The 22,924-nt window shown below is 35.9% G+C and overlaps 1 protein-coding gene across 12 annotated transcripts in view; it reads right to left on the bottom strand.

The window, feature by feature from the left end:
• Nucleotides 1-22,924, bottom strand: part of WDR64 (WD repeat domain 64) — a 127,945-nt gene that overhangs the window by 46,249 nt on the left and 58,772 nt on the right. For all 12 annotated transcript variants that reach the window (XR_015802373.1, XR_015802374.1, XM_088161554.1 and 9 more), the window contains 10 exons: nt 20,810-20,965; nt 19,675-19,831; nt 18,855-18,985; nt 15,941-16,040; nt 15,305-15,408; nt 12,770-12,799; nt 8,358-8,465; nt 6,526-6,740; nt 5,862-5,996; nt 3,057-3,136 (listed from right to left, as the gene is read on the bottom strand). Coding sequence is in view for 10 of the 12 variants with exons in the window: in XM_088161554.1 (XP_088017680.1) it covers nt 3,057-3,136; nt 5,862-5,996; nt 6,526-6,740; nt 8,358-8,465; nt 12,770-12,799; nt 15,305-15,408; nt 15,941-16,040; nt 18,855-18,985; nt 19,675-19,825 (1,054 nt within the window). In the remaining 2 variants the exon portion in view is untranslated. The remainder of the gene's footprint in view (nt 1-3,056; nt 3,137-5,861; nt 5,997-6,525; nt 6,741-8,357; nt 8,466-12,769; nt 12,800-15,304; nt 15,409-15,940; nt 16,041-18,854; nt 18,986-19,674; nt 19,832-20,809; nt 20,966-22,924) is intronic.

Here is a 22,924-nt window from a genome sequence, read left to right as displayed (position 1 = left end):
GTTTTTATCTTTTTCATTTTTATAAATATAAAATATCTAGAAGACAAAATTAGGTTGTGTCACAGAATTGACAAACTCAAGAGCACAACCAAATACAAATAAATGATGGTAGAGTGTTTCAAAATAAGACTTCTTTAATAGTCACAGTAATAATTTATCACAGTATGTAACATTCCATTTGTGCTACAAACACCTGGCTAAATAACATTAAATTGGAGCTTACTAAAATGTTTAGCCAATTTATCCCTGCTGAATACTTTAGAAGCTAGCCTGCAATCAAAGGCTGTATTTTTCTTTTATGTCAATTGCCAAATGAGACAAACAAACATAGCTTTTTACAAATGTTTGAACATGTCACCAAGAAATTTATATATTATGATTATTTACCTGAATTATTATGATTATTTACCTGAATTATTATGATTATTTATCTGAATTATTTACCTGTTATGGTCTCTCATTTTTAGGGTATATTACAGGTAAAATTGCAGGCTACCTAATTAACAGGACTATCTTACTTTAATTTTGAAGTTTTAGTTTAAATCTGTCATTAACTGGATCATCAGTGTTTCTCAACTAGTCAACAGTGAGATTACATTTAAGATACAGAGGCGAATGTAGTGTGCTCCAGCCTGACAGTGTGCTGTGCCAATGTGAGCAGTGTACTCTATTAACAGAGCACAGAATTCTACAGCTCAGCTTTTGAAGGCTTTAGTAGGGGGGTCTTTCAAGACCTGTAGCATTATTTTAAATTCTGGGTGCAGCTTCATAGTAGGCCCTGACTGATCTAACTTCACAGTGAAACTGAAAGAGATGACCCCACTCTGTCTTTGTCTTTGGACATGCATTCCAACTGTGTTCTGGGACTCTTCGTAATACAGCTCAGGAATAATTTCCTTTCATATTCAAGGGGAACAGCAGGGCTAAGCTTTGTGAAGGAGGGTGAGAGGCAGGAGGATGCCCTTCAATAATAAGATGAAGGATGGTGGGTAAATAAGCAAGACAGGATTCCAGCTCAAGGGTATGTAAATATTAATGGACAGGAAGATTGTTAGAAGTAAGTACAACTTCTTAAACTTCTTCAAAAATCATCAAAATCATCATTACAGAGTCCCTAAACACAATATTATTAAACTTTTCCATGTTGCTTACACTTTCAGTACTTTTGTGCAGTGAAAGTCAAAACAAATTAGAATTCAGCGTTGAGAAAACTCATCTGCTTCTAAAATGTTCTGATTAGGGATCTGTTTGGATGGGATAGAAGCTCCTGCATTCTAAGTCTATCCTCCAACCATCAAAAAAAGTATTCAATGTAATATTTTCAAAAGTCCAAGCTCCATTTTAAATTGACAGTATTTTTTTTTGCAACTGCCACTAATCAGATCACATCACTGCTCTAATTTTTGCTCTAATAGACATCAATGGTATTCCTTGTTGTCACTTTGCTAGGTTACAGAAAATATACTTTTTTAATCTCCGCACAATGGTGCAGTTAGAGCTTAGCTCTGTTGGTTAGTGCCTGCTGCTGTAAACACCAAGACTGTGAGTTCAGTCACTTTATGGGCCATTCACTAAAGAGTCGGATTTGATGACCATTATGGGTACCTTTCCCCACACTTTTTCTATATTCAACTAATCTTTCTCAAACGTGGTTCATACGAGCAAGACAGAACCAGCACGTGTACTATGGGCAAGTGCTGCTGCATGACTGTCCTATTCCTCTTCTGTGCCACAAGTGTTTACTGCTGGTCACTGACAAAGGGGAGTGAGTGCATTAGGCAGACCTTTGGTCCGACATACCACCGCTACTACAATTTTCTTAGAAAGTTTATCCAGATCTTTCTCTTCTGCTATTTCTGGAAGAAGATTTTTCAGTGTATAAAAGAAACTTCTTCTAGTTCCTGCGTAATTGACCTTCTTTCCTATTCAGACCACCCTGGTTTTATTACTATAGCAAAATCCTCCTGTTGTACATGTAGGAAATACTGACCACATTTGTTCAAGAGGACCTCCCTACTTTGTGTCATCAGTAAATTTCCCCAGACTACTTTTTTTTGTGACAAGGTAATCAGTGTAAACAGTATCTCCTCCAAGGCTAAACCTCAGAATTTTCACTAACACCCCTTCTACAGCTGTATTGCTTTTCCTTTAAATCTTGTGTCTAGAAAATCAATAGAACTGCCTGATATTTATTTTGATACCTTTCACAGTCTTCCTTTTGTTAAACAGTTACAATTCAACATGAATTGCTTTACTTCCCATATATTGCCATGTGTATTATCAAGGCTGGACAGCAGAGTCTTGGCCATTTTTTTAGTTCTTGTTGCATATAGATGTAGGAATTCATATGTTTGCTATTGCATTTTTTAACAAAGTTTTAAGCAATAAAGACTTGAAGAAAGCAGCATCCATACCAATTGAGGGCACCATCCTATCAAACAGAATATATAAATAAGATTGCTGCCATAATCCAGCAACATTTCTGCAGCATCAAACACGACCACTACAGTAGACAGGTCCATAAAATTATTGGATAACAGGGAAGAAGTGGATGTAAGAGTGCCATTTCTGCAGTCTCCTTTGGGAGAAAGAACAAACAGTAACATTTTGGGGAAACATGATCAGAGAGACCAATGCAAAGTATTAAGATGGGCCAATGTGACTGCTTAAGATACCAAAGGATGGTGAAAGAGTAATAGGTTGGAGGTTCTGCTGAAACTGCAAGGAATAATGTGTATAACCTGGTCAAGGCCACTGTGACTTGAAAAGATACCTTAGAGTAGTCGAACATACTGTTCCTTCTGTTTTATTATATAAATGATACTTGAATCAAACCCAGATGGAGCCCTTGACAGACTCCTGTCAGGAAGTATATCTCTTCAGACAATGGCTGACAGCAATTAAAAGCAAGGCCTCTGTTTCTTCTAATTGTAGCCAGAAGCCAATGTTGAAATTCTTAAGATGCTAACTCAGCTTTATTTGATCTTATTTAACTCAAATAAAAAAATTCACAATTTTTTCCAAGAACAATCTCTTGGAAAAAACCCAATACTTACCTCCAGTGACAATGACTTTTGCCTTTCCACAGTATGTGAAGGCATTTACTCCTTTAGGGACAGAAAATTCCTTTACAGGTCTGCAATCATTAATAAAACAATCATGTAAGAAATATTTGGAAAACACAGTCTACAGTCATTCTGCCTTATTTTTCTGTAGTATACAGAACAGCTGTTTCCATAATGTATGCAATCTCATGTTAAAAGCAAATTGATTTATAACAGAGACTTAGAGGGATACTGGCATCAACGAAATAGGAACAGAGTGCACTTCCATTAAAGAAATAAATATCTGATCTGCACACCTGAATCTTTTAACAGGCAAACTCCAAATAGACTCCTAAAATGGTAGCTGTTACCAAAGTAGGCTGTACACAAGTCTGTGTGCTTAAAGCAGTTCATCACTGAGGAGGTACCACAGAAACTGTCTGCCTGTTTCAGACATGGAGGTCTACTGTGATCTCAGTGCTACATTAAGCAAGTGCAGTTACTTTTCGGTTGCTTCTGTATAATGTACTGTATAATGAATAGTCTTTATATGATCTATTTTGCATTGTAGGACTACAGGAAGAGACCACAAGTATCTGAAACTCAACAGTTATTCTATTACGTTTACTGCTTCCATTCCCATTCAAAGCATGGGAATTCAAACAGCCAACACAGACTGAAATTGACTCATTGCCCCTTCTAAACCCTTCAAAACCTTCTAAATCCTTTGAGCAACTTCTGCTTGTCTCTCCAAGTTTCATCCATTGGTACCAATGAGTGAATATTTTGTTCATTTTTGGATGTAGTAAAAGCAGCATTAACACCTATCGTTCCCAGGAAACAATGACTGCCAGTGTAAATAAGCTAACTGAGAACTAAATGAGAATAATTTTTTCCTTTGAAATTCAGACAAGTATTAGTTCATCTACTCTGGGCTAGAGTAGCCAATAATATTGAAAACTGTAAATACGGGTGGCAGTAAATCTGACAAAAGACTGGAAACTTTGAGGATTAATGAAAGAGCTTGTTATTTCTAGGCAGGTGTATATAAAAGGTTGTTTGCTTCCTATTATTTAGAGGAAGAAAAGATTTCTTTCCAGAGGTCTAATAGAGAAGTCTTAATTCTCTTGACAGTACAAAATAACAATTAATTAATTTTAATGAATGATTAACATATTTCATAAGGTTTTTTCACCTTTTATACTTCTATATAACTGTTCATTAGCTCTTTAATGAAGTCTTGATACTACTCCAAGATCAGTGGGAATAAGGGATTCTGGCACTGTGAAGTCCTGCCCAAGCCATGGCCTTGCAAGAGAAGCACCTTGTCATTATATCCATACCTCTCTTTTTTAGATACTTTACTGTAAAAAAATATTATAGCTGTTCACCAGCCATTATTGGCAAACAAACCTAAGTCCCTTAAGAGAGAAGGTGCATTGCATCCTTCTTTGAGTACAATAACAATACCTTGGTACAAAGTTAATTGGGGAAATTCCTTTTGTTAGAATCAGTAAATCATATTTTTAAACTAGTTACTTATTAAATGGACATTACAAAGTGATTTGATCTATAGATATTTCTAGGACTATTAATTTCATTTTAATAGCTGTGTAATTTTTAAGTTGTCTAATTATAATTTCGTCTATCTACTGTGAGAAACCACTTAGAGATATGTACTTACTGCAACTATAGCCAGTGTGAAATGAAAAAGAACTACCAAGATAGTTGCAGTTTATGTTCTGCATTGAAGTGTATGACACTAGCATCTACTCTTTAGACTAGGCTTTTGGCTCTGCAGACTTAGTCTTCTTTCTCTTCTAACTAATTCTATTTTTCCAAAGCTCCCAACAAAAACAAACAGGATTTCTCAGCTTTTCAGCTGACATGGTATGTGACCTTGGACAATCAAAGTGTTTCATAGTTCACCTTCCCCATCCTCAACAGACATGCAATACTCATAAAACCCAAACTTACTGTATTGATTCAAGAATAGCTACAAGAATATTTACAGCCTGTGTTATACAAGAAATAAAACAGATCATAATAATTGTAGCTACTAGCTTTAAAAATCTATTAATCTCTCTGGATGTACCTCACAGAAGAATTGAGAAGCTGATCTAATATTTACAATCTTTTGAAACATTTGAATGAGAAGTTCTATTTGTACGTTATTTATAGGTCCTTCTTACATCAAACTGAATTTGTTTTATATAATCGTGCTATAAATTTTTCTAAATTCACAGACTAATTAGGCTTGAAATCAGTAAAATCAGCTAATATCACTGATGAGCCATATGAATAAAGACTTGGCACAAATAAGGAGGCCATAACCTCTTTTCTGCTGCATGGTAGAACCACTTCACAGCCCTCAGAATAAATTGTGTTCTTGGTTTAGTCTTGTTTAATTCAAACTTGTGAAAATACAACTGAAAATGAAATTTAGTTGAGTTTATTTTTGACTGGGTATAAATTTTAAATGAATGGATACATGATATAGGTATCCAATACATATAACTAATAAATTTTCTAACTAAAATTTGCTTGCTCAGGAGAAATTGGAGGAGACAACACTGTCAACATAACATATTTTAAGGGCTGTGAGTACTGAACATCTATGGACAGTCCTCTCCCACATCAAAAGCTAGCACACCAAAATATTCAAGCATTTAAACAAATGTATTTTTGTTTTTTATTAACAATGCTAGTAGAAAAGGCAGATTCAATATAAGAAGATCACATCTTATGAGGCACTGATCTCCAGCAGAGATATAAAGCAGAAGATCTATTGTTTTCTAGAAGATGTCAGATACTTACAAGTGGTCCTCCAGTCGCTTTATGTCATCCAAAATAAATGAATTAATACTGTCTGTGGAGCAGGATCCAAAACATTTTAGGGCTGAAAAATACCTAATCTTCCCAACCCAGTCATCATGCAGCTTGCGTTTAGGACTAAGGATACAAATGGAGAAGTTATTAGGCTACAGTAGCAACTACTGTGATGTGTCCGTAGGTGGACAGGGATTTTGTCAGTGAGATTATATACATCAATATATACAACCAATGCTAACATTTAATATTCAGGGCAGATACAGAACCACTCTTCCAGCTCAAATGCAAGCAGAGATAAAGTCAGGATTGAACCATGCACTTTTCTAGTCACAATCGTGCTTCCATCTCATTGGGCACAATAAAGCTGATCCTTTGTCAAACTGGATAACAGCAATTGTGAATTTTCCCCTTGAATTGTATTCTGCAACCTCTCAGTTGTAAGATCTCTTGTAAAATATTCAACTGAAAATGATGGCATTTCCTTTATGCAATGACAAGCAAATCATACTTACTGCAGTCTGAAACATTATTTTGGTTAGATGGGGTTAGTTTATAAACAGAAGCTTAGCCTCCACTTAGGGCAAACAAAACCCAAATTAAAAATAAAATGTAACAGAAGACTAGTAATATTTTATCATAAGCAACTTACATGTCAAAAGATTCGGAGTCCAAGACTTTAAATTGTGATTCTTTTCCGGCTCTAGATTGTTTCATTATGAAGTCATCATTGGTGATCGTAAGCAGATAAACATAACCCTTATCATCTCCCATTAAGATGGTATCCTTAGCCAGGTTATCTGCCATAGTCACCGTACAAACACAGAGCAGACAGTTTTTCATTGGTTTGATGACAAAGCCATCACTCTGTGGAATATGGTAGAGAGTTTATTAGATATTGCATGAGGGCCCTTAAATTGAATCTATCATGCTTATCTAGTTACATCAGCACTCAAATCTTGACTTCTTTTTTTCAAGCTGCCCCTGTGTTAGCTGTTTCCTGGTATCAGAAACTCATGGAGGACCATCGCAAAGTGGAGTTAAAAGCAAATCCTAGAGGTTTCAGCAAGACTTTGTTTCATAGGCAGCATTTTGCATTTCAGTGAAGAAGTATTAATTAAAAATCTAGGAAGGATCTCTGCATGCTATGTAAGATGGTGTATTTGCTAAGACTGTATATGGTTTCCTGTTCAAAAATAAGATGCTGCCTACAAGAAAATTGGAAATAACCAAATTAAAGAATAATTCAAATCGCAAAATACAGCAGTAATACACAGAGAGAATCTATAACAGAGTTCTAATAAATAATACAGCCTGGGAGTGTCAAGTGTACCAATATGGGCAGGTGTTTCAATTTTTGCAGCACAGAGATAGTGGGAATGAATACAGTTGCAAGACACTGTGGTATTTTGCTAGATGGCGCAGGAATGGGATTTTGGGTCATCTGCATTACACTATTTGTTCTACTGCCTGATTCCATCTCTTATTTGATTAAAGCATCCTTCCAACCTAAACTGGGAGCTGTTCACATGCCATAGGAATTAATTGCCTCAATGGTGTTTCTGTGTAGCACAGAAACATTAGAGACACAATAGAGATAGAACTGTCCATATATTATTTCTGTAGTCTTGAAAGAGAGCTGCACCTATTCATCAACAGGATACCTGCAGCTCTCACTGATGTAATGAGTGGAGGGAACTTGAAGAATAATAGGTGGAGACTAAATATTTCAGCACTCTTCCAAGAAGTCCAACTGGATTGACAAAAAGACTTAAATTGACCTGTCTGAACTTGGGAAGCAGCCTTTTAATATTGGAAAAAAAATCAAATAGTAAGAAAATGTTATCCTAAAAATAATACTTTGCTTCTCCTTATCATCTCAGCTAACTTGGAATTTCTAAGTCCCAGGAACAGGAAGAAAAAGCTAAGATATGGGTCAGTAAAAATTCATGAGACACTAAAGAAAAATTTAATAGTTTGGACATATATTATTAACATCTAAATGTTTTTTATCTTAGAAATTCCTGAACAAAACACAGCATATGAAGAAATATTTTCTTTAAATTGGGAAGTTACCTCAAAAAGAATTTTATATTTCTTGTAATACGTAATTTGTGTTATATTTCTTGTAAAACCTGTTCCTTGATTCTTAATAGTTTCTGAGATATATGTATGCCCATGCTCACATTTTAGGTATACAGGTGCATGTGTGTGCACTAGATACACAAGGAAAAGAAATTCTTTGGAGGTTTGTTTGCCCCATAGTGTAAAATTTTTCTTTTTCTTCCAAACTTTTAATACACTTTAATAATCCCATTTGGCATGTAGAGAGTATACCTCCTTTAGTGTTTCACTGAGCTCCTACAAAGACAAAAGTTAGAAGCCTTCATCCTGTTAGACCAAAGGGGTATGAAGGTATATTGGAAACAAAGACTGATCAACTTTCAGGCTTAATTTTGGCATTTGTCTGATCCAACATAATACCTGGCTCTCTTTTGATTGATAGTCCCAGAGAATGACTGTGCTTTCAGTTACAGCCACGACATATTTCAGATTAGGCAGGAAATCACATCCATTGATCCAAGTAGGATCCTGATGAAAATATAAAGAGTAGCTAAAGAAAGATTTTCTCTGTAAATTTATCAACTTTTCTATCATGTAAGCACATATTTTAAACCATTTCCACATAAATCACATATACTCTGCACTAGCACCTGCTAGGTCTAGTTCCACTAAGAGTTCTAAATCCAGGAATAGCTCATACATGAAGTTACAGAGGCACCAAGCTCAACCTCTGTTGTCAATGACTCACCTGAGAGGCACAAATGTTGCACAGGAGAGGACACAATACACATATACTGTTAGTTGAACTGTAATGACACTCTGGAAAAGCACTCAGAGCAGAGAAAGCTTAAGCTAAAACATCCATAGTAAAGCAGATTAAACTTTTACCTGGATACAGTTTGGTTTGAAACAAAAGAAATTTAAAGGCAGTCAAAATTGCAGCTATAAAATTAAAACTGAATATGAATTATTATGAAAATAAGTCACTTTATTAAATAATTTTAATTCTCCCAATAGGTAGATCAACTATTTACAAATATATACATCTGCCCATATTAAGCCATTGTTCAAGTATATCTCCTATTATACAGGTATTTTCTCTTGCAAAGTATAGATCAGACTCCTGATGCTTCTACTTTCATTTCTATTGTTGCACACAATATTGATTTTGCGCTTAATGTAAAGGGTCCAAAATCCTGACAGAGGATATCAACAGTGTTGCAGGAGAAAGCTTCTCTCCTTCCTAATGATGTGTTGGAAAGTGGTAATACATTTATAAGGATTTTTTGTGCCCTTTACTGCAATAAACATGTGGAAAATGTCAGTCCTGCAGAGGTCTTGTGGACTGTTTGGCAATTCTTATGGAAGAGGTTGTTAACTGTGGCTTTTTGAGGTTCTTATAATACTGTCAGATACCAATGACTAAATGGCTTGAAAAAGATGATTTTACATTTGTAGTTGTCACTAATTTATTGTGTTGGCTTGTGATGATGGAGTCAAAGTAACAGGTTTCAGCTTCAGAGGAAAGGTTATAAGAATTTCTCTTCTCAGTGCTGCCATACTAGATAGACAAACTAAGCAGCTGACCAGATCAACCTTTTCATTACTTTCTTATTCCATCCTGTCACTCAAGTGCTCTTACCTTTCCTCCTCTGTTTTTAATACAGCTTCTGTTTCACTTTGCCTTACTTATCCATTGGCTCTGTTTATGCCTTTCTAAGCCATATTTAAAAGACATTGCAGTTCCATTTTTGAAAGAAGTAATTTGTTCACTACTAGTAATCCCACCATCATTCAGCAATGATTCTATGCTGACTACTATTTTTGGGACCTGTCAGCTGGACAATTGTTAGCCAATGCAGCCTACTGATTTTTTGTCCAGTGGTTATATTTTAAAACAGGACGTTGTGTGGTGCTAGGCCAAATACTGTATAGTTTTAAGTGTATTATATTTACGCTTCTACTCTTCACTCAGTCACATAATCTCATCAAGAAATGAAATCAGTTTTTCTTGAAGTGACCTGTTCTCCATAACATCCCTGTAACAAATATACCCATAGTTCATGTTCCTTTTATACCATCACGATGCTAGGAAAGTTCTGATGGCTGCAGTCCACTGGATTTTATTTCTAGCACTACTGAGATTCAGTCTTTCTGGCTTAATATCCTCAGGGCCAAGACCTCTGCTGCTCTGCTTGAGTGGATCTCTACTCAGAAACACCTCAAGAATGAGAACATCGAATGGAAGAAAGCATAGGAGCATAAGGATTGTTACACACATCAGTATTTGTCAATGAATAGAGGGTTCAGAGTCTGATAACTTATCTCTGAATAAGTCCTCAATTCAGTACTTTACTTCACTGGCAGGAAGCTGTACACAAATATATAGCTTCATCAATTAGCTATTGATGCCAGTATTGATGATGATGTTAAAACAGCTGAAAATGGTGTAATAATGATAGTGAGAAAGGAATGTACTGTTATTTCTGCAGATCAGAAGAACTCAAATGTAAGCCCCGAAAGGCAAAGTCATCTTTCTCTGTTCATCTATTTAGATATTAATCATAAGCTACTATTCATAGTCGTACATCATGATCATTTGATGCTGAAGTTTTCAACTAGCATTGTTCACCATATCTTTAATAAATAAATGGTAGGCGATGATTTACACTCTTATAAGATATTGTGATTTGATTTTTAATAAATGTTTAGATAAAAGGTATTAAGATGCAAAGCTTCCATTTTTATAAGCATGCTTTACATTAGAAAAACTGTGACCAAATTCTAAAGATAAATCTCTCAAAGAAGCCTCAAGTTAACAAATTTAATATCATCATATATTTCAACTGTCTGGAAAGCAGTATTTAGTATCTCAAAGAAATCCAGAATTTTATTTCATTTCAATTTGTGAATTTATATTTAAAGAACAGCATGGCTTAAAATATTATGTCCTACAAACAACAAAATCTTTCAATAACCATCAAAAAGTTCAGGAACCTCAAGTCCAGTAAAAGTTCCTTCAATTCTTTTTTCAGCACAGTAGTTAGAGGAAAGATGAGAAGAAATTAAATTGAGCAAGGGCAGAACCATTTAACGCAAACACCTAAATAAGAATATTAGATAAAAATTCCAATTCCATAAGATAAGGCAGAGCACAAAGCAGAAAAGGGTAATTTTTAATTAAGCCATCTGAACATTTTGTAACTTTGATACAAAAAAAGTGAATATAATAACTTCAACAAAGGTAGAAGAAAAAAAACCACAAAATCTTTCAGACATAGAGTCAAAGGAATTTCATAAGGTTGTGGGCATGGGTTTCTCCTTTCTTTTCACCAGCTGTCAGCTCCCCAGTCAATCAAATGTTCCTGGGAAGCCAAAGACTTTCCCCTGGAAGACTTTACAGTAGAGATTATGTTCAGCAGTAATGATCTCAACTGATCAAATAATCCCCAAGAGCAATGATCCTCCATCCCAAAGACGGAGAGGAATTCAAACTATTTTTAACCTACTTCTTCCTGTCTCTAAGAAAGGCTGAAAAAGTGGAAACATCTTAGCTGGGAAAGTATGGGAATATGGCCTGTAACAACAGTGACAGCAGATCAAGGCTGCCCACACAGATCTGATGCAGAGCTGAAACAAGTGGATGCTCACAGATACTAAAACTACCAGCTTTAGTATTGTATTTGTTAGGAATCACAATCCTAACCATTATAGTACCATTATATTGCACCATTATACTGGAAGATACCATTATGTTAAACATATTCTTCTTTTGCACGTTTTATGGCAAAGATGTCCTTCAATGGTGCCTAATACTGCCACAGCTGCCAAATATTGTCCTACTTTCACAGCAAAAAGCCCTTCACACTCATAGAGGAATCATTTTAAGACAAGTGCGTAGTGCTCAGAATGGAAAGCGACCCTGCAGCCCACTGCATCATCCTTGCCTTGGTGTCTCTCAGGGAGATCCTACCTTTGCATATCTGAACTGGGGAAAGTGGTTCCTGCAAGCAAAGCAGGAATGACTAAAATTCACTCCTGTAGCACTACTGTAGAAGAAACTCTAATTCTAGTCAAAGTTTCCAAAAGTCAATTGGTCTCAAGAATATTTCTCAGAGTTACCTCTCTGCACTGATTCCACAGGTCAGATTAGCCCTTGCAATAAATTAAATGCAACTCAGGCCCAGAGCTGTTTTCTGAGTTGGAGTGGTAGGGCCTCTGGTGTGGAGTACTTCTATTGCATTTTAGAACTCCCACAATATGTAAAAGAGAACCAACAAAACACACTGCCTCCTGGCACATGACACCTATATTGACTTCTAGGACAAGGGGTCATGTAACTTTGCTAAGACTGATGTCTCTTGTCTACAGGTCATCTGAAAGAAGCTCATTAACTAAAATCTGCAGTGATACTCCCAGGGTAAGTATGAGGTTTTAATGTATACACTGTGTAACCAATCATCTACCTAGAAAAATGTAGAACTGTTTTTCATTAACAAACTTAAAAATCTACTTATTTAAATTCTACAGTGATAATTGAAGTTTTGGATTTTTGAAGAAAAAATTCTGGCAAGGTAATGGGTCAAGGATAATTTGACAGAAAAAGAAGGTTTCATCTATCAGAGGAAAGAAATCAAGTTACTCAATTGTTTCAATAATTGAAAGGAATAAATTGCAACTATTTGACCTACAGCACCCTATGAAAAATCATGCAGAAGTCTCAAAGTTAGAAATGGCATTAGAATAATGCTCAGTTTCTAATTATTTCAATTTAGTACATGCTGATTTTTACTTAAAGTTATTTAATAGGAAGGAGACAAAAAATAACTTACTTCAACATCGATGGTTGCCAGAACCTTCATCTGAAAAATCAAGAAAGATATTGTCACAATAACAAGGTACTTCTTAAATTAGAAGTCTAAACAAAGTAATCTCTCCTCTTCACAGGCAGATCAGAACTAAGTGCTAACTGAAAGAGGAGGTGGTTAAGATCTCAGAAAGATCTTAACCTGCCTGCTGTCTGTTCCCCTTTTTATTGTGAGGAACTTCAAACTTATCTTTCCCTCACAATGGTTTCATAGTTTCTGGTTTGGTTTGGGGTTTCTATATTGGGATGTTGAAGTGAGCAAAATAAGTAAAAAACCCTCACTTTAACAATGTACACAGTACAGATTAGCTAGTCCTCTGATGGAATTGTGCTTTTAATGGTTATTGACATCTAGAGCAGCATCAGCTCCTGTGAGAAACAGGATGTGTCATATAGAAACCCAAGTTAATGCTGCCCCAATGCCATGCCAACTAGTGCCAGCAAAATCCCCGGCAGAGGCAGCACTTCAGGCTGCAAACAGGAATACCCCCATTGGTACAGCATCTTTCACCAAAGGTAACTACTCCAAGACAGTGTAACACGTGGCTCAAAACCTGAAATGTTAAAACCATCATCCAGCAGAGATAGGGTTATCTTCCATGTCTTTTAACAAAACTACTAAGTTGTTAAAAGCAGTTTCAACTTTTTCCCTTCTGAAACACCCACAGATGATTTTTCACCTCCTCTCGCCCCTGCCTCAGCCCCTCATCAGTAATTATTCAATGGCACCTCATACCCATCCCAGCAATTCTACATTTGATAAACCAAGAAACTAGGATCAAAGTCTTTCTTCCCATAGAAGTGAGATGCCAGGTGTTATCATGGACAGCCTTTGAGCAGAGTTTAAGAGTACTGTTAACCAAGAGATGCATATCCATGCACTGTATAAGACTTAGTTTTATCTACAGTAACTAAAATGTGTCCTTAAGGCTGCCTACTCCTACAGGTCTTATGTGCTGGTCAAGGCAGTATCCATCTGAGAACCTGAGAAACTCAAGTGTCTCATATTCTGGAGTAACTTGGAAGTAGCTGATGGTGTAGAGCTGTATACAGGTGTTGAGTCATATTAGGCCCACATTTGTTGCAGAAAGCAATGCTTAGCCCTCAAATAGAATCATGGAATCATAGAATAATTAAGACTGGAAAAGATCTTTAAGATGATCAAGTCCAACTGTAAAACTAACACTGCCAAGTCTACTGCTAGATCATGTCCCCTGTGGCCACTCTACACAGAGTATCTTTCGAATACTTTCAGGGTTGGTGACTCAACCAGTTCCCTAGGCAGTTTCAATGGACAACCCTTTGGATAAAGAAATTACTCCTAATATGCAATCTAATCCTCTCCTGGCACATCCTGGGGCTGTCATAATGCCTTAGTCATTTCCAGAACATAGTTTTCTAAGTGGGAGTTGAGTCCTCAATTCACTGTGTTAAGCAGCTGAGTATAAAATCATTTACACTGCGATCACTGATGTCAGATAACATCAGTCCAGGCAGCAATTCAACTTGAAAATAGCAGGGGCAGGTGGAGGGGTAGGGAGAAGAGCTCTTTTTAATCTTATATTTGGGAAATTATTTTTCATAGGTACATAAGAGGGATAACGTTCTGGAGGACAGACTTTCAAATAAATTTTCAGCATTTACCAAAACTGCAGTACTGCTTTGTTATTTACATCCACAGGAGTGCTTTCTTGGTTTAAATGATCCTGTTATAAGCATTATGCACTAATTAGCTAGAACCCCTAGAAAATATTAGTGCTGCTTTCAAGTTTTACTGCATTGCCTGAAATAACTTTTAAGAAACTGGTTGCATTAAAATTGTACAAATGTAAAGCACCAATGAGCAAAGACGTGTGATAGCCTGGGTTTCTGCATGACATATTCCATCTCATAGCATCTACAGGTGCATACCACTAAACAGTAATATAATCATCTGGGAATTTATGTGCAAACTTCAGTTTAACAGCATCTTAAGCCTGAATTTCTACTTATAACGGTACAGATCTCCTTACATTTTACTGATGAGGCAGGTAACTCTGAGCGAGTGTCATGCAGACTTGTAAAACGCCTGACTTTCAAGCTTCTAGATGTTGCTGTATTGAATAAAACTTATTTGCAAACAACTGTCTCTGTCCATTCTAGATATTTTCAGTAACTGTAGAAAATAGTTAATTCTCTGATTTCCACTCTACATCTAAAAGTTAATTCCAATACCATATTTTTTATTTAGGGAAACATTTTCTAAACAGAAATGCAGATTAATTGCTATTAAATTAATTTCTATGAAGAATGTCTATTATTAGCCATCTCTACCTTTTATCAACTTGTGGGGAAAGAATAATGCATACTTCCTGCTGTACTTAAAAAGAAAGAAAAATTTAACTTTGATAAGAAAGATATGTAGGTTTTTTATGGGAAAATTTGAATTCTAGATCACAGTCCACTCAGTCCCCCGATGTACTGCCCAATGGAATAATAAAAGAGTTTGATTTAGACTTACCTTTTTGCTAAACATAGTTAGCACTCCTCTCTGAGAGGCTGTTATTGTGAAATGCAGAAGGGGCACCTTCACTATACCCTTGATCACATCTTTTCTCTTGACAACTGTCAATAACAAAATATTACTCTTCATCTTACAGACACAGAAAACAGAAACAAATAGAACTATTAGTAAGGAAAACATAAACAAATGGGACTATAATAGTAGGAATAGTTTCTCATCTTGAAATGCATTTTATTACCATATGCAAGGCAGTGATGCAATATATAACAAATTATCCCATACTTGGTTTAATCATGTTGCATTTTAAATATCATTAATATATAATTCTGGATGTGCCAGTTCTTCCTCCATATTTTTCAAAAAATACAGAGAGACAATGAGTAACTGCATAAATAAAGAGTCTGTTTCAGAAAAATTCATAATTTCAAAATAATTTAGGAATATGGAGAACTGGGAAATGCAGCGGTGGAGTGTTCAATGTTCAGTAAAAACCCACGTATTCTGGAACACAGAAGAAGAAGAAGAAGCATAAATAAGCAAAGACATGTGATCTTATCACTCTACTTTCAAGAAAGTGAGAAACACACTGCATTAGAAAAAATATAGTTTTTGATGTAAGACGAAGTATGCCACCTGAATGAGTAATCTGCCGTTTTTCCGATACAAGCAAAACCGTGCTTTCTTTTGATGGGGAAGACATGCCATCACTTTCTCTGGTGAAACAGCCAAAAATCTAATCAAAACAAAATAGAACTAAACAAGTAATTTATTGTAAAACTACTTCTGGAAAATATATGTATAAAGTCAAATATGTATCTCACATTTTAATCATTTAATATTCTTTCATTAAGTACCTTAGTATTATTTGCTTTAGCCATTAGCTGTCAATATGACTTTAGACTGCTGAGATCTGATACTCAGGCAGAATCTTTCTTCAATGTTTGTAAAGAAGTCAGCTTACACAGGGCTTCTAGGAATACAGCCCGCCATTTTTTAAAGTTGTTAGTACAGTTTTACTTTGTAAATAACCATATTCAATTTTCATTTTCCAGTTCTACCTACCTCAACTAGGAAAAAAAAAACTAGCAAAAGGCATACAAAACAGACAACTCTGTATTTATAAACTGAGACATGGAATGTAGCATAGTTGTTTGGCCTACACACAAGAGCTTCTCCATAAAGATATGCAGATTCCCATTTGCTTGAAAAAACAATTAATATAAAGACAATTCGTAAAAAATCCTTTTTTGGCCATCTCTACAAGTCTGACAACGTTCCATTTGTACTCAACATTATGAGGATGCCTGCACAGGATAGTCAGGTTAAGTAGCTTATTTCTGCTCCAGGGTGTGAAATTTTCAGCTGAAATGCTCTACAAATCTCAAGCTGTGTACCCAAAAGTAGTTTAGTAATTTCTTTAGGAAATTAGTTCCACTTAGCTGTACAGATTTTTTAAGCTTCTTTCCTCATAATATGGACATTGTAGATACTTCCTTTTATGAGTTCTAAAAGCAATACCCCTTTGGATGGGAGACAAAATGTTGTATTTTATTCTAGTTCAGTATTTTCTTATTATACAATAGAGCTCCCTTTTCATTCTTTGAGAGATTCATATGGACGTCTTTCAAAAAAATACTCTCACACAACGTTACTCATCTTTCACTTCACAGCTCCCTCCTTCTGTATACACAATTACTAGCTATCATACATCCATGGTTTTCAAGAAAGTTTATACACAAGCCATGTTAAAAGACTGTCATTAGTCAGCTCACATTTGGTAAAATTTGAGAAATGCTCATAGAAAGGGTTCTGGGGAATTTTATCCCAAGGAAATCACACACAGATTTCAAAAGGAAACTAAAAAGGCTTAACCTCTTTTTCTACACCTCATACTGTGCTTGCTTTGTAATTATGTAGCTGAATTATTTATGTAATTTGGTTACTAGTCTGACTGCATTAGAAATTCAGTAAGGTTTTGGAGTAAATGATCCACAACCTAGCAAACATACAGAGCTTTCCTTACTTCTCTTATAAACTAATGAGTCTGAACATAATTTGCCACTGTTCTGCTACCCTTAACAATGGACAATCAGTCCTTCAGACTGTCACCTATTTTCCAGATTTGCCTCAAGCCCTCCTTGAAGGAGATCTTTAATGGCTAACATGAGCAAAATCCGTGAATAATGTGACACTGTAAGTAAAAACAATGGTTAAGAAAGGTAGTAACCAGAAATGTTCCCATACAGAACCTTATTAATAGAAATGGCTGAACATACTGTTTTTAGGATGATATTAGGAAATCACTTGATAGCAATTGTTGATAACATATAAGGAACAGGTGTTGGGTATCTTCAAGGTTCCAATATTACCATGATGTTCCAGAGTAACGTAAAATGTAAATATGCTGACAAATTTATAGCTCATGTCACTTGCTAATACCCTGTCCCAAGACTTTAGGTCCAGCAAGGATTTGCCATGTATACAATGCCTCCCATGCTATCGTAGGAAAGTCACTGTGTGCTGGAAGTTACGTCCCTTCTGCACAATTCTGTCTTTGGGTAAGAAACAAACAAACAAGTCTTGTAGCAGTAAATGATGATGGCTGCTCTTGATAAGGATTGGCTCTAACAATTTAAGAATCAGTAATTTTTATAGAACAGTTGCCTGAAACACTACCCATGGGAAATACCTTAAGAAAAGACACCTTTCTAGGGCAAGCATTCATTTCTCATAACATGTGCAAATAAAAAAGAGCGCCATGTTTAAAAAAAACCTGACAAAGTACTTTCTCACAAAATATGAAAACCTAGGTGTTATGGAGATAACCTTCTTAGGTGGATTCAGAAATAAGTTACAAAAGGATAGATTAAAAATCCAGGAAAGGATATTAAACAGAGTACATTTGTAACTCTGGCAGAGGAAATCCTTCAGATATGTGCAGATAGATGCAAAGAGAGTAAATTGGATCTACTGGTTCATGGTTACCTCATTCTTACACGCTTTTTACAAAGATTTGCAGTTTACCACTATTAGAGACTGAAAAATTGATTACAAATATCTCATTCATCTACAGGACTAAATAATATATGCAGAATTCTCTGGTTAAAAAACTCTAGCAAAATACTGCTCTACCTTTAACGCTTCATATTCAAAGTAAGGGCCAGATTCATGCTGTGAACAGGGGAAGAGAAAGGCAAAGAAGCAGAGGTAAGAAAAGAGAGGAAAGGAGAAAAAGAGGAAGCATTTCTGAAGGTTTAGCTAAAGATAGACTTATCCTCAGAGCACGAATGGCATACTGTAGTCATAAGAGGTTTTGCATTTTGTCAAGAAGCCTGAAGACAGTGCACATAATTGAAGCAGTTCTGAAGACCTGAATACATCCCGGCTTCAGGCAGCTAGGATAAATAACAATAAGAGAGTGCCTCATTATGCCATGGAGGACATGAACAACAGACTCATGAACAACACACAATCAAAAGATAAATACTGTCACCATTTAAAATTCTAATTAGTTTTTCATATTCAAGAAAACTTTAGAAATACTTACCTCAAGCCATTCTGGCTTTTCATCAGGGTTGCTCATAACCTTCCTGAAAAAGGCCTGAACATTCTGATCCTTGACTGCTGGACCAAAAAGTGTTCGTATGGTTGTATGGAACTTCTCATAGTCTATCTCTTCTGTATGGGAGGAACAATGTCCATACAGTTTAAAACTGGCAAGCTGCAGATTCCTTTCTTATCCACCCTACCTCTGGTTTTATTTCTCCTTCAATACCAATAACATGCAAGTTACAGCTTCTCACATTGTATTCACTAAAGCATTTGAAAAGAAAAAATCAGTCCTAGTATTTGCTCTTTTCAAAACTACCTAATTTGCAATGCATGACAGGAAACAGATAAAAGAATCAATACAAATTTCTCAGTTCTTTTTTCTTCCCTTACTTATCATAACTCTGATCTGGTTTTTTTTGAACCTGAATGTTGTGTGGGATAAAGTTTATCCTTTCAAGAAGCAATAGCCACTTGCATTGAGAAAAGCAAAATTTTACCCCCATTATTTACAATTAGTAACTGTATTTACATAATTCATCAAGTTTGTGCTTTTATGGAAACAAGTTAGCATCATGCTAACTTCTAAATGTGGCAGCTGCACCAATGATATTTTCTGAGTGATCACCATAGCCTCATAATTTGGCCAGAAATCCTAACAGGAGGAGAAAAGAACTTTCACAGTGCAATCTCTCTATTTCCTGCAAAAATCAAATAGTTACAGTTAGGACATTAATTTGAAGGAAATTATAATCTTTCTATGATATGTCCTCTCCATGTGAAAATTACACTTTTCCATCTGAATTAATATCTCTCACCATCATCTTTAATATATGAGTCTGAACTCTCCTTGGTCTTCTGGATGATCATTTTTTCAACTAGATTCTGGAACTGCTCCAAAGCATTCTTGAAATCAATCAATTCAAGAGCAGTGCAACTCTCCTTATCACGATCCTTCTTTCCAGACATCCTTTACTAAAAGAAGACAAGAGGGAGAGCGCTTCTTAAAGCCATGTCCAAGCCTTGCTTTGTTTCTTTAACTCCCACATGTCATGCATCATTTGAGATGCAGCTGCATGACAAGTATACAAACATTATGTAATAAGAAAGAGGAGACCCTGGCTTAGCATCTCGAGCTGGCAAACAGTGTAGTGAACTGTGGAAATCATAGCACCCCATCACATCACAGAATCCTACTCACTGAGTGCCCCCAGGTCGTGAACCACGATCACTAAGTAACCTGGCATGTTTTATTTTATCTCACATAATTGGTGACAGAAAGACTTCATGCTTTTTTTCACAGAATAGTTAGGGTTGGAAGGGACCTCTGGAAATCATACAGTCCAACCTCACTGCCAAGGCAAGGTACTTAGAGCAGGTGACACAGGAACGCATCCAGGTAGTTTTTTAGTGTCTCCAGAGAGGTATTTCCCCCCAGCCTTTTAGTAACACTTTGCCAAATGTTTCTTTGGGGAGAGAGATGAGGGGTGGAGAGCATTTAGCATGTATTAATTGCATGAAAGCTCCACTTTCACGTTTATGTTACAGATCAATAAATATCAACCATTTATCATTACACTGACCACAAAACTTTGTTCTAATGTATAACTTGTGGTAAGGTGCCAAGTGTTGATCTTCAGACACAAAAAGACGGAGAATCCAACATGTTTGTTTCACAGGGAAATTACACAAACTGTTAAAGTTTAAGTCTCTTTGCGTGGCTTATGTTTCCTTTCACCAGTTCTTGTAATATCTTCACTAATTTAGTTGGTACATTCTAGTATTGGGGCCTTTGTACCTCGACAACTTCTCCTTTCCTTTAGGTTTCAATGTAATTGTGATTCTTATCCACATTTTTTATCTTTTCAATATCTTTAAAAGATACTGATGCCATGTTACTGAGCTATACTATAATAGGCAAATGATGAATTTCAGACTATTTGTTAAACTTACTTTTCTGTAGACCACACTGATCAATTTTTTTGTATTGTTCTTTAGCTATTGATCTCCAGATCCACTTTGCTATTATTTCACCCAAGGCTGATGCCAGGTTTACTGGATAAAGCCTTCTTGAATTCCTGAGCGTGGAGGCTTAGCTCTGTGGAGATTCTGGAGTGGAAAAGGAGAAATTATATTTTATATTTCCTCATGGCAATCTAAAGGATTGATATCAAACAGACATGTTTCAAGAATATTTCAGTCACTTCTTCAAAGAAAACAAAACAAATTAAGGCAATAGTCTTCACACAACTCAGCGTATCAGCTAAACAACATATTTGAAACATAGGGAAAGCAACTTATTGATATCAAACAGTTAATAAAAAATAATGCATGGAAACACCTCAGCATGAAATAGCTAGTTCTTCAGGGAAAGTTATGTCTCATGAGATGCTACCTAACACAAGCAATCCAACAGCTTGGAATTCTATCATTTCAGGGGGAAGAACCCAAAAGTTTCTGGGTATTTTTGCTCTACTGCAATGAGCATTTCTTTTAGAAAGATTAGAAGAGCATGGCAGAGAAAACTAGCAATGATGCCTGGAAAAGGGAGGGATAGCTTGAGGATACATTTTTTGTTTCCAACAGTAATTCTCCAGGAAAATACTTCCTTTGTGTGTCAAGATACTCAGTGGCTGGTCAGATACTATATCTTGATCATAGTTGTGGTGTATTTGACATAGTGCCTCCAGCTGAATTCTTGTTATGCTGTGCTTCCTGTTGATTAATATTTCCAGTCTCTCTCATCTAAGCTTGTATGACATCAGGTTGTATTCTCATTTCCCAGTTAATATTAGTGGTTTAAGGTTCATAAAGGGTATTAGCATCCATCATCAGAATAGCGAGATTAAGAACAGAAAGCCATGTTTTGTTCTCTTGCAAAAACCCATGCAGAAACTTCATGTTATGTAACATAATTAAAACACAAAGAAACACCAAATAAGGATCATTACCAGCTGATTCTGTTGTCTTCAATGTTTAAAATAAAAAAAAAGTACAGTACAATTTAAACATAAGATGTGGTGACTGAGTGGACCAAAAAAAGAGAAGATAGGAATTGCATTAGAAGATAAGTGAAGTCTAAAAGGCAAATTCAATATTTAATTGATGAGTCAGGAAGTCCTTGCATTAGCAGCCCTACAGTAGCATTAACTGTATGAAAAGCATTTCCTTCACTGCCTCCCTTACTGATAGTGTGGAAAGCACTGGATATGGAGTATGACATAATTGATGTTTATTCAGAAGTTGAGTATCTCAACTCTTCTCTTCTTACTACATGATCTTATTAGTCTCAATTATTTGAAATTCTCAGATACAAAGATAATTATATGTCTGTATGGGTGCAGAGAACAGATGCAGCAAGTTCATTGTAGGACTGGCACACGATTTTAGAAATCAATAATTTTCAATCTTTATCTCAATAACTACCATACGTCTATGAAACGCCATGCAAGTTTTAAATTTCTGACCATGTCATTTGACAGCACATAACAAATAACCCAACAAATAACAGAAGAAGACAAACAGCAAAGATGATAGATCTTTCCTGCCTGTACCAGGTTGCCAGTCACTCTTCCTGGCAGTCTCATGCAAAAGCAAATTCTCCTCAAGTAAAATAATGGCTGAGAACAGTCCAAAGTGGATCACATAGTGGATCTAAACTGGCCTTAGATGTCCCTAAAGAGGCTGTGGGACATAAAAGACTTTGTTTCTGATTTTGGTTCAGATAAAGGCCAGCCATTTAAAAACAAAAAAAGTCAAACCCTGAGGATAGATAAGCTTATCCATCCTTTGTTATTTCTTCCTTATAAACATCCCATTAAACCTAGCTGTGCTTAAGGTGAATCAGGATAGAGTTGCTTGAGTTCAGAGACTGAACTCACTGACCAGTATGGGGATGGGTAAGTAATACATTTTAACACTGTAAAATTAAATTTTTTCTATGAAACAGTGTTTAAAGGGTGCTATCATGTTGATATTTTAATTAGCTTACTCTTTTTTTTCTACTGGCACAATTTTCCACTTTTCTTTTGATACTAACACCCCATAAGCAGCATTGCACTCCTTGCT

The sequence above is a fragment of the Sturnus vulgaris genome, chromosome 3, assembly GCF_052056855.1.
Source record: "Sturnus vulgaris isolate bStuVul1 chromosome 3, bStuVul1.hap1, whole genome shotgun sequence".
In the NCBI taxonomy this organism is placed as follows: domain Eukaryota; kingdom Metazoa; phylum Chordata; class Aves; order Passeriformes; family Sturnidae; genus Sturnus; species Sturnus vulgaris.
Note: the sequence above shows the minus strand (reverse complement) of the source record. Positions and strands in the feature narration are given on the sequence as shown.